General features: G+C 46.0%; 1 protein-coding gene across 6 annotated transcripts in view; it reads left to right on the top strand.

Annotated features, from left to right (window-relative positions):
- The first annotated feature begins 1339 nt into the window (after positions 1-1339).
- Positions 1340-14820, top strand: part of GIT1 (GIT ArfGAP 1) — a 306604-nt gene continuing 293123 nt past the window's right edge. For 2 of the 6 annotated variants that reach the window (XM_063955942.1, XM_063955941.1), the window contains exon 1: positions 1342-1693. In XM_063955942.1, the coding sequence (XP_063812012.1) occupies positions 1642-1693 (52 nt within the window). In that variant the 5' untranslated portion in view covers positions 1342-1641. Of the gene's footprint in view, positions 1694-14820 lie in introns of all 6 variants that reach the window. The other 4 variants (XM_063955945.1, XM_063955943.1, XM_063955944.1 and 1 more) reach the window with 3 other exon arrangements.

Below are 14820 nucleotides of genomic sequence, written 5' to 3'. Positions count from 1 at the left end.
TCCTGCATTATGCTTACTGTAGCTTGTCTATCGCTGTATTATTTAAATCTTCTGTATTATGTGCATTGTTTTCGATGTCTGTAAAGCACCTTGACACCTGTTGGAGAAAGAGCGCTATATAAATACAATTATTATTATTATATATTATTATGTGTTTATATATGTAATATCTGATTTACTATACATATCAGCTTTAGAAACAAGCCATTATCACAAACACTGGCATCTTACATTCTGAGTTTATAGCAGGTCATTGGTTTTGTTTGTTTTATCCTGTACCCCAAACCAGAAGCACTAAGGCCCTCATTCCGAGCTGATCACTCGCTAGCTACTTTTAGCAGCCGTGCAAACACATAGTCGCCACCCACGGGTGAGTGTATTTTCGCTTTGCAAGTGTGCGAACGCCTTTGCAGCCGAGCTCTGCAAAAACATTTTGTGCAGTTTCTGAGTAGCCCAGGACTTACTCAGCCCTTGCGATCACTTCAGCCTGTTCGTGTCCGGAATTGACGTCAAGACACCCGCCCTGCAAATGCTTGGACACGCCTGCGTTTTTCCAAACACTCCCAGAAAACGGTCAGATGACACCCATAAACGCCCTCTTCCCGTCAATCTTCTTGCAATCGGCTGTGCGAATGGAATCTTCACTAAATCCATCGCCCAGCACGATCCTCTATGTACCTGTACGATGCGCTTGCGCATTGCGGTACATACGCATGCGCAGTTTTGCCATTTTTTACCTGATCGCTGCGCTGCAAAAATCGGCAGCGAGCGGTCAACTCGGAATGACCCCCTATGTCCCACACATGATTTGTCCTTCCTTAAGTGTAGCACTCCAATTACTAAAGGCCACTGATGATGCAGTGCAGAGGAAGGCTCAGGCTGTCCAATGGTACTGAAATCACAAACCTGAGGAGCGAATGGTTGCTATGACATACTGGGACTAGTAGTACTAGGCAGAGAGCCACAGATACCAAAACCTAGTGTAGGCAGAGCAGCACCACTAACAACTGCAGGAAAAGTAGCAAGACCACATAAATATGAAATGCTGGCGGATCTGTGTGCTGTGATACCCCGCTGCCCCTCTTTCCTGTACACAACTTTTCCTATTCCACGATTCTCAGTGATACACTGTCAGTGATAGATGCAGCGTGTACAGCGCCCCGTGCAGTGAGTAGGGGGCCCACCAAGAATATCTCTCCCTAGCCAGAGAGTGGTACAGTTTCTATAGGCAGGATCCGCTCTAGGCTAATATAATCTCTTTATCCTACACAGCGGCAGAGAGAGAGCACTGTCCTTCTTCTTTTCCTCCTTCTTCCTCCTCCTCCTTCTTACTCTCCCATTTCCTTTTCCCATCCCCTGGGGGGGTGAAGCCTGGGATATGGCCCCTCCCGTTGGATGGGCCGGGCCTCGCTCAGTTTCCTGCAGCAGCAGCCGATACCCTCAGCCCTGTGCAAGCTGCAGAGACAAGATCAGATACCCTGACAGATAATCACCGGGACCATAGTAATAATAGCAGGAGGAGGCTGCGGGGACCTGGGCACCTCTCCCCGGGCACAGCAGCATCTCTCGGCTTTCTCCGGACCGGTGCAGGCTGCAGGCAGCACCCTGGCTCAGAAGGTGATCCCCTCCTCTCCTCTGAGGATGTCTCGGAAGGTGCAGAGGGGCGAGGTGTGTGCAGACTGCAGTGCCCCAGGTAAGACACCCTGTGCCAGGCAGCTGGCCTTACTCACTCATTCTGGCAGCTACGGTTCTTCCCCCTGGGCCTCACACTAGGGTCTGTGCGGGCATGTCATGGGCCTATAACCTAGGTATTCATTCAGGATAGCCTGTGGGAGTCCTTGTGGGAACACTAGAAGACACCAGTGAGCTGCCCTGAGCTCCCTGTCCAGTCTCTATGCTTGCTGACCTGTGCTGGAGGTAACCTACCCACTGTAGTGCTGCACTTTACCCTCCTCCTTGCAGTAGTGTAAGTGACCTACATTACTCCCTGCAGGGACCATGACTGGGGCACACACACTGCATCTCTGTGTTCTACAGCCATTTCCTCTTTGTTGTGCTATTGTACAGTGACAGCTCAGATTTGTGCTTTTTCTGATTACACTGTGGAAAGTGAAGTCACTGCTGGTGCAATGTATGCTTGATGTGGCTGTCAGATGCTGGATATAAAGAGAGCACATATGGTGTCATGTCTGACTGCCTCCAGGGAATGAATGGATTTATCTCATATCCCTAGTGTAAGTCACATCATGTCTGTGTTGTTAGCTTTTGTTCTTTGTACACTGGCTGCTGGTAAAATTGGCATATAAATGAACATTGTTAGTTTGGGCCACAGTACTTGTAACTTTTTGCGTAGCGCGCACATTTGATGCTATACAAATATACATTACTAGGTTGCATCACTTCTAGTCTTCCGATGCTTGTGCTGGACTTTGCATATTCTTGCTTCTTGTTCTGTAATAGTATGTATTTTGATAATCACTAGCTGGATACTGTTATAAAGTATCTATGTTCTTGAGGTTATTACAGAAAAAGTTTGCAATGAAATGAATGCTGTGGATTAAGGATGACTGTTAAATAACTTGCATAGAGATGGAGGGTGGTACCACAAATATTGGGGGTGCCCAATTACCCACAGATCTGTCTCCTATGTCGTTGATAAAATATTAGGTTTGCCATAGTTTATATGACTAATACCACTTTCAGACTTTTCTCGGCTTGGAGCCAGGACACAGACCACAGGTTGCAGCTAGGCTACTTTTACATGGGTGACGACTCGGAATATTCCTGGGTCATCAACCTTCACACCGGACCTGGGTCTTTCGGTATTCAGTAGGTGCTTGGAGATGATCTCCTCTCTAAACGCTACTGTCCCCGGCGAATCATTTTCATTTAGGCATTACCCGAGTCATCAAGACCCAGATCGCATCTTTCAGACCTAAGCCGGGTTGTCTACCTGGGTTGCAAGTCTTTGGAAAAACGTTGCTAGTGAGCAGGGTCCCTGACCTGGGACTCTCAACCTGGGTAGACCCTTTCAGACATAAACCGGACCTGGGCCGATGCACGTTCACGAGCAAAAACCCAGATTTTATGTCTGAATGTACCATGTACCAGAATAACAGCAGTATGTACATCTTCTCCCCCTCCCCATGTTCTGCGTCCTTTGCTGGTTATTACAAAACTCATATTAGAAAACACAATGCAGCAATTATTTGTACTCCCAGTATGGCACAATGGCCTCACTCAGGTCAGGGCTTGTTCCGATCTGGCAAAGAAACATTTTGGGGAAGCAGGGACAGCTAGCCATGGGTACTGTCAGAGTCCTCAAGATCAAGACAGCCTGTCATGTAACTATTTGATAGTTTAATGGTTTCTGACTGTTGCATTCTAAGCAAACCTGACCCCTTTCTTGAGTTATGTACTCATCACCTTGAGAAGAGAATGGGATTTAATCTATAACCAGTTATTATCTTTTATTTTGTAAATTTGTATATTACATGATTGTCCTATGGGCTACAGGCTATGGTTAGGTTATGGTTAGTACTGTACAACTCATTTGGTGGGAAAAGTGATTTATGCTTGAGCAAATGCTGTTTGATACCATTCAGTAAAATTTTCTTTATTTTTAATATACACTTTTTATCAGATGTATTGTATGTAGCTTTGTTTATAGTACATTTAATCATTGTGTATTTTGTATGTGTTCCTGTTATGCAGAAATTTTGGGTCTTTGACAGATTGGATAGAGTTACTGGAGTCAATTCGATTAGACTCCCAACGCTATTCAGTGCAAGTAAGTGGACCATATACCACACTTACAGTATCTCCTAACTTGCTGATTTTTGTTTGCAGCTCCATAGGGCTGTGTACAAAAAATCTGCGAATCCCAAGCTGGATTGGGCCGCAAAGAGAGCGAGATGAGGCTTTATGCCCATTGAGGCATTCTTATATGTTCGGCACCGGTATCGGACACTGTGCGTTTGCGCATTGTCAGATTACCCCGGAGGAAAATTTCACAAATGTCAAAGACTCCTCCAATATGCCCGGGATGTGACTTGCAGTGACTGCAGTTATCGCTACCGCTGTCCCTTCAAAGTAACTTTAGTACATAGCAGGTATTTTTTCATTCAGCATGAAAATATCCATTGTGATACTGAATGTTAATAATTGAGCAGTGCCACGATTATTAATACATAGGCCAGTAACTCTACAAGGCAATGGTGATGCAATGAGTTTCTGCGAAATGAAAGACGGTGTATTCAAAATGTAACAAAGACCTAAAAAAAAAAAGAAGGGTCCACCAAAGACAGTTTACTTAAATCTTGAGTGTTAGTGCCACACATGTATACAGTAATTCTTCATAATGTCATACATGCACATTGTTTTATATAAAGTGTATTTGACATGGGTAAGTGCATTGGGCAATTCTGCAGTTTCCTCCTAACACTAGTGAAAGGTGGATGCATGGCCTTATGCTGACTTCTGCTACATTCTTATCAGCTGCTGTCTGTAGACCACCATTATTTGGGGTAATAATATAGCACATATACAGAATACAGATCACATACATATTTTTCAGCTGTGGTTGTCTTTCTTAAGTTATATAAAGAAGGTAAAAAGTCAGCTACTCTATATATTGCTGCTTGGAGTACAGTGTATGTATTTATTGAGCCCAATCAATGGACGAGATTCAAATCTCCGCCTCCTATTGCCCCCTATCGTGCCTGCTGACCGTATTCTAATGTTGCTGCGGACAGGTGCGACAAGTTCAATTGAGCTCGCTACCCCCGGGGATAACGAGCTGAAATATGCGTAAAGAGACCCGTTCGGGCACCCAAACGGGTCTTTTGCCACTCATGCCCATTACTTTAGTTGGGTGTAGGTGCTTTGCACTCCTAAACCCGAGTGCAATGGGTGTGATAAGTGGGGGCATTTGAATATCACCCCGTGATCTCCCGTCACTTTAGATGGGAGCTCGGGGGTGCGATAACATTTCTCTAACGTCCTAGTGGATGCTGGGACTCCGTCAGGACCATGGGGAATAGCGGGCTCCGCAGGAGACAGGGCACATCTAAAAAAGCTTTTAGGTCACATGGTGCGTACTGGCTCCTCCCCCTATGACCCTCCTCCAAGCCTCAGTTAGGTTTTTGTGCCCGTCCGAGAGGGTGCAATCTAGGTGGCTCTCCTAAAGAGCTGTTTAGAAAAGTTTTTTTTTAGGTTTCAATCTCAGTGATTCCTGCTGGCAACAGGATCACTGCATCGAGGGACTTAGGGGAGAGATTTCCAACTCACCTGCGTGCAGGATGGATTGGAGTCTTAGGCTACTGGACACTTAGCTCCAGAGGGAGTCGGAACACAGGTCAGCCTGGGGTTCGTCCCGGAGCCGCGCCGCCGATCCCCCTTACAGACGCTGAAGAGACGGCAGAACGGAGGTCCGGAAAGCAGGCGGCAGAAGACTCCTCAGTCTTCTTGAAGGTAGCGCACAGCACGGCAGCTGTGCGCCATTGTTGTCACACGGCTCACTGACTCAGTCACGGAGGGTGCAGGGCGCTGCTGGGGGCGCCCTGGGCAGCAATATAATTACCTTTAGTGGCAAAATAAATACATCACATATAGCCATTAAGGCTATATGTATGTATTTTAACCCAGGCCAGTTTCTTAAAAACCGGGGAAAAGCCCGCCGAAAAAGGGGCGGGGCTTATTCTCCTCAGCACTCAGCGCCATTTTCCTGCTCAGCTCCGCTGGTGAGGAAGGCTCCCAGGTCTCTCCCCTGCACTGCACTACAGAAACAGGGTAACAAAGAGAAGGGGGGCATAAATTGGCGATATTTATATATTAAGAGCGCATATATAGTAAACAACACCTTCTAGGGTTGTTTATATACATTTATAGCGCTTTTGGTGTGTGCTGGCAAACTCTCCCTCTGTCTCCCCAAAGGGCTAGGGGGTCCTGTCTTCGATTAGAGCATTCCCTGTGTGGCTGCTGTGTGTCGGTACGTGTGTGTCGACATGTATGAGGACGATGTTGGTGTGGAGGCAGAGCAATTGCCGATGATGGTAATGTCACCCCCTAGGGAGTCGACACCGGAATGGATGGCTTTAGTTATGGAATTACGTGATAATGTCAGCACATTACAAAAGTCAGTTGACGAAATAAGACGCCCGGCAAACCAGTTAGTACCGGTTCAGGCGTCTCAGACACCGTCAGGGGCTGTAAAACGTCCTTTACCTCAGTCAGTCGACACGGGTACCGACACAGATGAATCTAGTGTCGACGGTGAAGAAACAAACGTATTTCCCAATAGGGCCACACGTTATATGATCACGGCAATGAAGGAGGCTTTGCAGATCTCTGATACTGCTGGTACCTCAAAAAGGGGTATTATGTGGGGGGTGAAAAAACTACCTGTATTTTTTCCAGAATCAGAGGAATTGAATGACGTGTGTGATGAAGCGTGGGTTAACCCCGATAGAAAACTGCTAATTTCCAAGAAGTTATTGGCATTATACCCTTTCCCAACAGAGGTTAGGGCGCGCTGGGAAACACCCCCTAGGGTGGATAAGGCGCTCACACGTTTATCAAAGCAAGTGGCGTTGCCGTCTCCTGATACGGCCGCCCTCAAGGATCCAGCAGATAGGAGGCTGGAAACTACACTGAAGAGTATATACACACATACTGGTGTTATACTGCGACCGGCAATAGCCTCAGCCTGGATGTGCAGTGCTGGGGTAGTGTGGTTGGATTCTCTGACTGAAAATATTGATACCCTGGATAGGGACAGTATTTTATTGACTCTAGAGCAATTAAAGGATGCTTTCCTTTATATGCGAGATGCTCAGAGGGATGTTTGTACTCTAGCATCAAGAGTAAGCGCGATGTCCATATCTGCCAGAAGAAGTTTATGGACGCGACAGTGGTCAGGTGATGCGGATTCCAAGAGGCATATGGAAGTATTGCCATATAAAGGAGAGGAATTGTTTGGGGTCGGTCTTTCGGACCTGGTGGCCACGGCAACTGCCGGCAAATCCACTTTTTTACCTCAGACCCCCTCCCAACAGAAAAAGACACCGTCTTTTCAGCCGCAGTCCTTTCGCTCCTATAAAAAGCGACCAAAAGGACAGTCTTATCTGCCGCGAGGCAGAGGAAAGGGTAAGAAAGGGCAGCAAGCAGCCCCTGCCCAGGAACAGAAGCCCGCCCCGGCTTCTACAAAGCCATCAGCATGAGGCTGGGGCTTTACAAGCGGACTCAGGAACGGTGGGGGGTCGACTCAAGATTTTCAGCAATCAATGGGTTCACTCACAAGTGGACCCGTGGGTCCTGCAGATAGTATCTCAGGGTTACATGCTGGAGTTCGAAAGGTCTCCCCCTCGCCGGTTCCTAAAGTCTGCTTTACCAACGTCTCCCTCAGAAAGGACGTCGGTTTTGGAAGCCATTCACAAGCTGTATTCTCAGCAGGTGATAGTCAAGGTACCCCTCCTACAACAGGGAAAGGGGTATTATTCCACACTATTTGTGGTACCGAAACCGGACGGTTCGGTAAGGCCTATACTAAATCTGAAATCCTTGAACCTGTACATAAAGAAATTCAAGTTCAAGATGGAGTCACTCAGAGCAGTGATAGCGAATCTGGAAGAAGGAGACTTCATGGTGTCCTTGGACATAAAAGATGCTTATCTACATGTCCCGATTTACCCCTCACACCAAGGGTATCTCAGGTTCGTGATACAAGACTGTCATTATCAGTTTCAAACGCTGCCGTTTGGGTTGTCCACGGCCCCTCGGGTCTTTACCAAGGTAATGACCGAAATGATGGTTCTTCTACGAAGAAAAGGCGTATTAATTATCCCTTACTTGGACGATCTCCTGATAAGGGCAAAGTCCAGAGAACAGCTGGAAGTCGGTGTAGCGCTAACACAAGTAGTGCTTCAGCAACACGGGTGGATTCTAAATCTTCCAAAATCTCAATTGACCCCGACAACACATCGGCTGTTCCTGGGCATGATTCTGGACACGGTTCAGAAAAAGGTATTTCTCCCGGAAGAGAAAGCAAGGGAGTTATCCGAACTTGTCAAGAACCTCCTAAAACCAGGAACTGTGTCAGTACATCAATGCACAAGAGTCCTGGGAAAGATGGTGGCTTCGTACGAAGCGATTCCATTCGGCAGATTCCATGCACGAACATTTCAGTGGGATCTGCTGGACAAATGGTCCGGATCGCATCTGCACATGCATCAGCGGATAACACTGTCACCGAGAACAAGGTTGTCTCTCCTGTGGTGGTTGCAGACTGCCCATCTGTTAGTGGGCCGCAGATTCGGCATACAGGACTGGGTCCTGGTGACTACGGATGCCAGCCTACGAGGTTGGGGAGCAGTCACAAAGGGAAGAAACTTCCAGGGCGTGTGGTCAAACCTGGAGACGTCTCTTCACATAAATATACTGGAGCTAAGAGCGATCTACAATGCTCTAAGCCTGGCAAAATCGCTGCTTCAGGGTCAGCCGGTGTTGATCCAGTCCGACAACATCACGGCAGTCGCCCACGTAAACCGACAAGGCGGCACGAGAAGCAGGAGTGCAATGGCAGAAGCTGCAAGGATTCTGCGCTGGGCGGAGAATCATGTCGTAGCACTGTCAGCAGTGTTCATCCCGGGAGTGGACAACTGGGAAGCAGATTTCCTCAGCAGACACGACCTTCACCCGGGAGAGTGGGGACTTCATCCAGAAGTTTTCCACATGATTGTGAACCGTTGGGAAAAACCAAAGGTGGACATGATGGCGTCTCGCCTCAACAAAAAATTGGACAGGTATTGCGCCAGGTCAAGAGACCCTCAGGCAATAGCTGTGGACGCTCTGGTAACACCGTGGGTGTACCAGTCAGTGTATGTGTTCCCTCCTCTGCCTCTCATACCAAAGGTACTGAGAATTATACGGAAAAGAGGAGTAAGAACAATACTGGTAGCTCCGGACTGGCCAAGAAGAACTTGGTATCCGGAACTTCAAGAGATGCTCACGGAGGATCCGTGGCCTCTACCTCTAAGAAGGGATCTGCTTCAGCAGGGACCTTGTATGTTCCAAGACTTACCGCGGCTGCGTTTGACGGCATGGCGGTTGAACGCCGGATTCTAAAAGAGAAGGGCATTCCTGAGGAAGTTATTCCTACTTTAATTAAAGCCAGGAAAGAAGTGACCGCACAACATTATCACCGCATTTGGAGAAAATATGTTGCGTGGTGTGAGGCCAAGAAGGCTCCAACGGAAGAATTTCAATTGGGTCGATTCTTACATTTCCTGCAAGCAGGATTGTCTATGGACCTCAAATTGGGGTCCATTAAAGTTCAAATTTCGGCCTTATCAATTTTCTTCCAGAAGGAATTGGCGTCAGTGCCTGAAGTACAAACTTATGTCAAAGGTGTACTACATATACAACCCCCAATAGTGCCTCCAGTGGCACCGTGGGATTTGAACGTGGTTCTAAATTTTCTCAAATCTCATTGGTTTGAGCCTTTAAAATCGGTAGATTTAAAATACCTTACATGGAAGGTAACCATGCTGTTGGCCCTGGCTTCAGCCAGGAGAGTTTCGGAGTTGGCAGCTTTGTCATACAAAAGCCCATATCTGATATTCCATTCGGACAGGGCAGAATTGAGGACACGTCCTCAATTTCTCCCTAAGGTGGTTTCGGCATTTCACTTGAACCAGCCTATTGTGGTGCCTGCGGCTACTAGCGACTTGGAGGACTCCAAGTTACTGGACGTTGTCAGAGCATTAAAAATATATATTTCAAGGACAGCTGGAGTCAGAAAATCTGACTCGTTGTTTACATTGTATGCACCCAACAAGTTGGGTGCTCCTGCGTCTAAACAGACGATTGCACGTTGGATATGTAGTACAATCCAACTTGCACATTCTGTGGCAGGCCTGCCACAGCCTAAATCTGTAAAGGCCCATTCCACAAGGAAAGTGGGCTCATCCTGGGCGGCTGCCCGAGGAGTCTCGGCATTACAACTTTGCCGAGCAGCTACGTGGTCAGGGGAGAACACGTTTGTAAAATTTTACAAATTTGATACTCTGGCTAAAGAGGACCTGGAGTTCTCTCATTCGGTGCTGCAGAGTCATCCGCACTCTCCCGCCCGTTTGGGAGCTTTGGTATAATCCCCATGGTCCTGACGGAGTCCCAGCATCCACTAGGACGTTAGAGAAAATAAGAATTTACTTACCGATAATTCTATTTCTCATAGTCCGTAGTGGATGCTGGGCGCCCATCCCAAGTGCGGATTGTCTGCAATGCTTGTACATAGTTATTGTTACAAAAATCGGGTTATTACTGTTGTTGTGAGCCATCTGTTCAGAGGCTACTTCGTTTGTGTTATCATACTGTTAACTGGGTTCAGATCACAAGTTGTACGGTGTGATTGGTGCGGCTGGTATGAGTCTTACCCGGGATTCAAGATCCTTCCTTATTGTGTACGCTCGTCCGGGCACAGTACCTAACTGAGGCTTGGAGGAGGGTCATAGGGGGAGGAGCCAGTACGCACCATGTGACCTAAAAGCTTTTTTAGATGTGCCCTGTCTCCTGCGGAGCCCGCTATTCCCCATGGTCCTGACGGAGTCCCAGCATCCACTACGGACTATGAGAAATAGAATTATCGGTAAGTAAATTCTTATTTTTTATTCCCCCCAAGGACTGAATGTGGGTTGAACCTATAGGACCACAGCTGGTGAGTCATTTGCAAATCATTTTCTTAGCTAAAAGAACTTTGCTGATTGGTTAGGTACTGTTCTCCTTTCACTATTGTAGTACGTATATTAGATTACTGTTTGAGGTCAAGTTTCAATTGTTCATCAATTAGCTTGTGTTTTTCAAATTAGCTGAAAAATAGCACAGGTGCAAATGTGAAGAAACCAATCAGATTTTTGCACTTATTAATATGTATTGCAGATCGGTTGCCATGGATTACTATGCAATTTAACCTTTGTTATTAAGTCAGTGTCGTCTGTGTGATTCTTTCATCAGTTGCTCAGTGAGAACTATCCTACCTAGCCCACTTACATGCAAAGCAACTTCCTGATACAGGTATTACCCTACTGATGTACTAGTCTGTGCATAATGGGAAAACTTCTGTATGCTCAAAAAAGGATTTTGTTTTTGCCAGCTTAAGGATTTGTTAGAAAGGTGCTTGTTAGCGATCTATGAAAATTAGATTAAAACACTTTATAGTGTTTCTTTTTCTGCAGAACTGTAGATTGGTGTAATGCTGATACAGATGTGTCCTCACTTCAGCTGGGTACACACTAGGCCAACAGATCGTCCGGCCGGTTCGCCGACCTGCCTGATGATCGGTAAGTGCATACACACTTACCCGATCGTTGCCTTATGTGTTGTGTCTGACGTAACAACTGAGCGGGCATTTACATGTGCTGTCAATCAACGGTGTCCAGATATACTGTATCGCCCATCGGCTGTACTGCAGGGCTGATGCAGTATGTCTGTGAGTGAAATTGTTCACAGATATATTGGGGGGTACATACTCGCCGACATGCCCACCACATATCGACTGTTAAATTGAATGGTTGATATATATTGGCCAGTGTGTACCGAGCATTACTAGGCATCTGTATGCCATTTGGCATGTGATATCCAGCGTGACCAAGATGCTCTGAGAAGAGTAGTGTACCATATATTTGTTCACATTTGTCATCTTAGTTTCATCGCAGTCACAGTGAGAAAGCCATTCATTGTACTATAGATGTTAGGCTGCCACTTTAACCGCACATGAGTTTATTTTACACACGTATAAAGTCACAGATGAGGCACAACTGAACTTGGTACAGCTGCTTGTACATTTATTTTTTTTACAGACTATGCGGTTTATTTACTAAGCCTTGGAGATAGGTAAAGTACCAGCCAATCTGCTCCTAACTATCAATGACAGGAGCTGTTTGGTTGGTACTTTATCTCTCTCCAAGGCTTATGGGCCCTACACACTGGGCGATAATACTCAAAGATATGAACGATCTCATTCACTAATGAACGAGATACCGTTCATATCTTTCAGTTTGGAGGCACCAGCGATGAACGATGCGCGGCCCCGCGCTCGTTCATCGCTGGTGCCCCGTCGCTTGTGCATGCAGGCCAATATGGACAAGATCGTCCATATTTGCCTGCGCTGCTATGGAGCTGGGTGACGGGGGGAGTGAAAAAACTTCACTCCCCCCGTCACTGCCCCCCCGCCGCCGGGTCGGCCGTATCCGCCATTGGGCAGCTCGGCGGTGGATCGCGCAATGTGTAGGGCCCATTATTCAATAGACCCCTCAGTCACACACAGATGTACAAATGGAGCAAACCACAGTGGTCATTGTAAGCTAGCAAAGTAGATTTTTTTGTTGTTGCTTCTAGCTGTTTTAATTATGCGAATAAGATGCACATTTTGAGTGAAAAAGACGATCAATGTGACCTGGCAAGTTGACAGGGACTATTTAGCGCAGATGTGAAAAAGGACAAATCTGTACACTGCGAAACAATACAGGACCTTGCACTGCAACAGAGATCTAGAGCCATGATTGTGAGATTTCTTTACAAGTATATCATTTATATTTGTTTATTATTAGTTTCTAGCCCTTAAGCCAAGAGTGGGGAACCTGCGGCCCTCCAGCTGTTGCTGAACTACACATCCCAGCATGCCCTGCAACTGTCCTAGCATGGCCAAATAGCAAAACTGCTACCACCCCTGCCTTAAGCTGTCCATGCACTGAACGTTTATCATGTAGATCAGCCAATGAAAATAACTGTCCTGAGGAATTATCTTTCAGTGTCTGGACCTCAATGATAATCATTCACAGGGAGAAAATGGTCTAGATCGCTTGGTTATCAAACCTGTCTGATACTCCCGACTGTCGTTCAGTGGAGATCACCACTTTACATTGTGTATTGTATAGAGGCGCTCCGCTTATTGCTCCTTCCCTTCATCAGTCTATGGCCAGCTTTAGACCAATTCTCCACCCTGACATTTGGTTCGCAAAGTCACATGTTTGTGTGTTTCTTCCAGATTGTGAACAGTTTGTATGACTGAGGCTCCCCTCTCCCTCACAAAACTAACATTCACTTGTAATGTTTACAGTTGTGCAGTGAAATAGGTTTTTTTGAGTTCTACTCCCCCATCTCCCCTCAAAGGATGAAAGTTATACATGTACACGGAAAGTGCATTTGTCTTTCAGGGTTTTTTTTCTTCTTTTATTTTGCATAAACTTGGGTGTTCAGTCCTAGTTGTGGAGTTGGCATCCATGTAACTGCTTTGTGCAACTTGTATGAGCGCATCAGACTAGTGGTGATGACAGTGTGCTGTTAATTGATGCAGTAGGAGGGTGTCAGTCATGCCAAAATGAAGTGCCAATGTTTGCAAATACATCTGTAATTGAATTTATTAAAGGACTGTCTGCATCAGAGGGTGCATGGGTTATATTAGGACAGATCTGCTGTGTTTTATTTACTGATACCCTTCTGTCCACTTGTACATCATGTTGCAGTCATCACTGCCTTCAGATACTTCATTTTGTCATAGTGTTTGACAACAATGTAGAACAAACCAGATTGGATGGAAGCAGCTCTCTAATTAGGCACAGAATTTGATTTTACAGTGTCTCCAAACCATGAATGTTCTGGAGTTTAACCATAGCACACGCGTGTATGTGGTCTTCTGGTAGACCACTGCTATTTATTTCATTTCTTGTGGTTGTGGTTTTCTTTTATTTCCCATACGGTATGAATTTGTGACATAAACAGTCACTATGTTTAATGAAGAAGGCAACTTTTTTCCTCTTAATTTAGAACTTGAAAGGACAAGGTCATTTCACAATTATAGCAGTAACGCTTTCCAGGAAACTAAAGAGCACAAAGTAGGTGTTGTGTCTTTGTATAGTCTTTGAAACATGTTGTGTTGTACTTTGGGTGAGTGAGTTAGTTATTCTAGACGAGGTTATGATTTTGCAGAAATAACATTGGGTCCCTCTGTAACTCTGTTTCTACTTTGATCACTTCTTTTAGTGCAGCATTTTCTAAATAACTGGTGGCACACGGTATATTGTATTTAGTTGTTGATAGTAGTTATACAGTGAAGACAGCGCCTGATTGGACAAGTGCCATAACTATCCAGTCAGGTGCTACCGTCACACCACAGCTACCTTCAGCGACTGTTTAAACAATTCCCTACTTCTCCAGAAGGGTAAGGCTCCATATCAAAAGCTTGAGCAGCATATTTTTTTAGAGTGTGCACCCAATGAAATCTAGAGATTGATACTGTGCTGTAGCACGCTGCCAGAGAAACGCATCTAGGCCCACACAGGTGGACTGTCTAGTACCAATTTAATGGAATTGATTCCCCCATCTCATCGTCGTCGTCCCGTTCCTCCCCATCTCTAATTTTGTGTAATAAGTGCCCTTGATATCAAATTACTTTCAATTGAGTCACCACCATTGTGAGGTGAATCCAATAAATTGGGATGTAGGTTTAAGATGTGTTAATTACTGGTAAGTACAGGGCCATTGAAGAATTGTGGTGCTCCATAGCACCCCATGTGTAGTGAATTGTGGGTAGTGGCAGCACCTGGGGGTTGCACCCAATGTCACACCAACTTTGTTTTAGTGATGGCAGCCCTGGCACTTAGCATCAGGTCTGCTGGCATAATGGAGTGCCTGGGCTCACTTGGCACATTCTGTACGCGTGTCTATATAGAACATACAGTGGATTCACTAGCAATTGTCGGAGAAGGGACACAGGGTAGGGAACCCTTCTGATTGCTTAACTAGGAGAAGAGGAGTACTACTATA

This window comes from Pseudophryne corroboree, chromosome 2, assembly GCF_028390025.1.
Source record: "Pseudophryne corroboree isolate aPseCor3 chromosome 2, aPseCor3.hap2, whole genome shotgun sequence".
Lineage (NCBI taxonomy): Eukaryota > Metazoa > Chordata > Amphibia > Anura > Myobatrachidae > Pseudophryne > Pseudophryne corroboree.
This window is presented reverse-complemented; position numbering and strand designations above follow the sequence as displayed.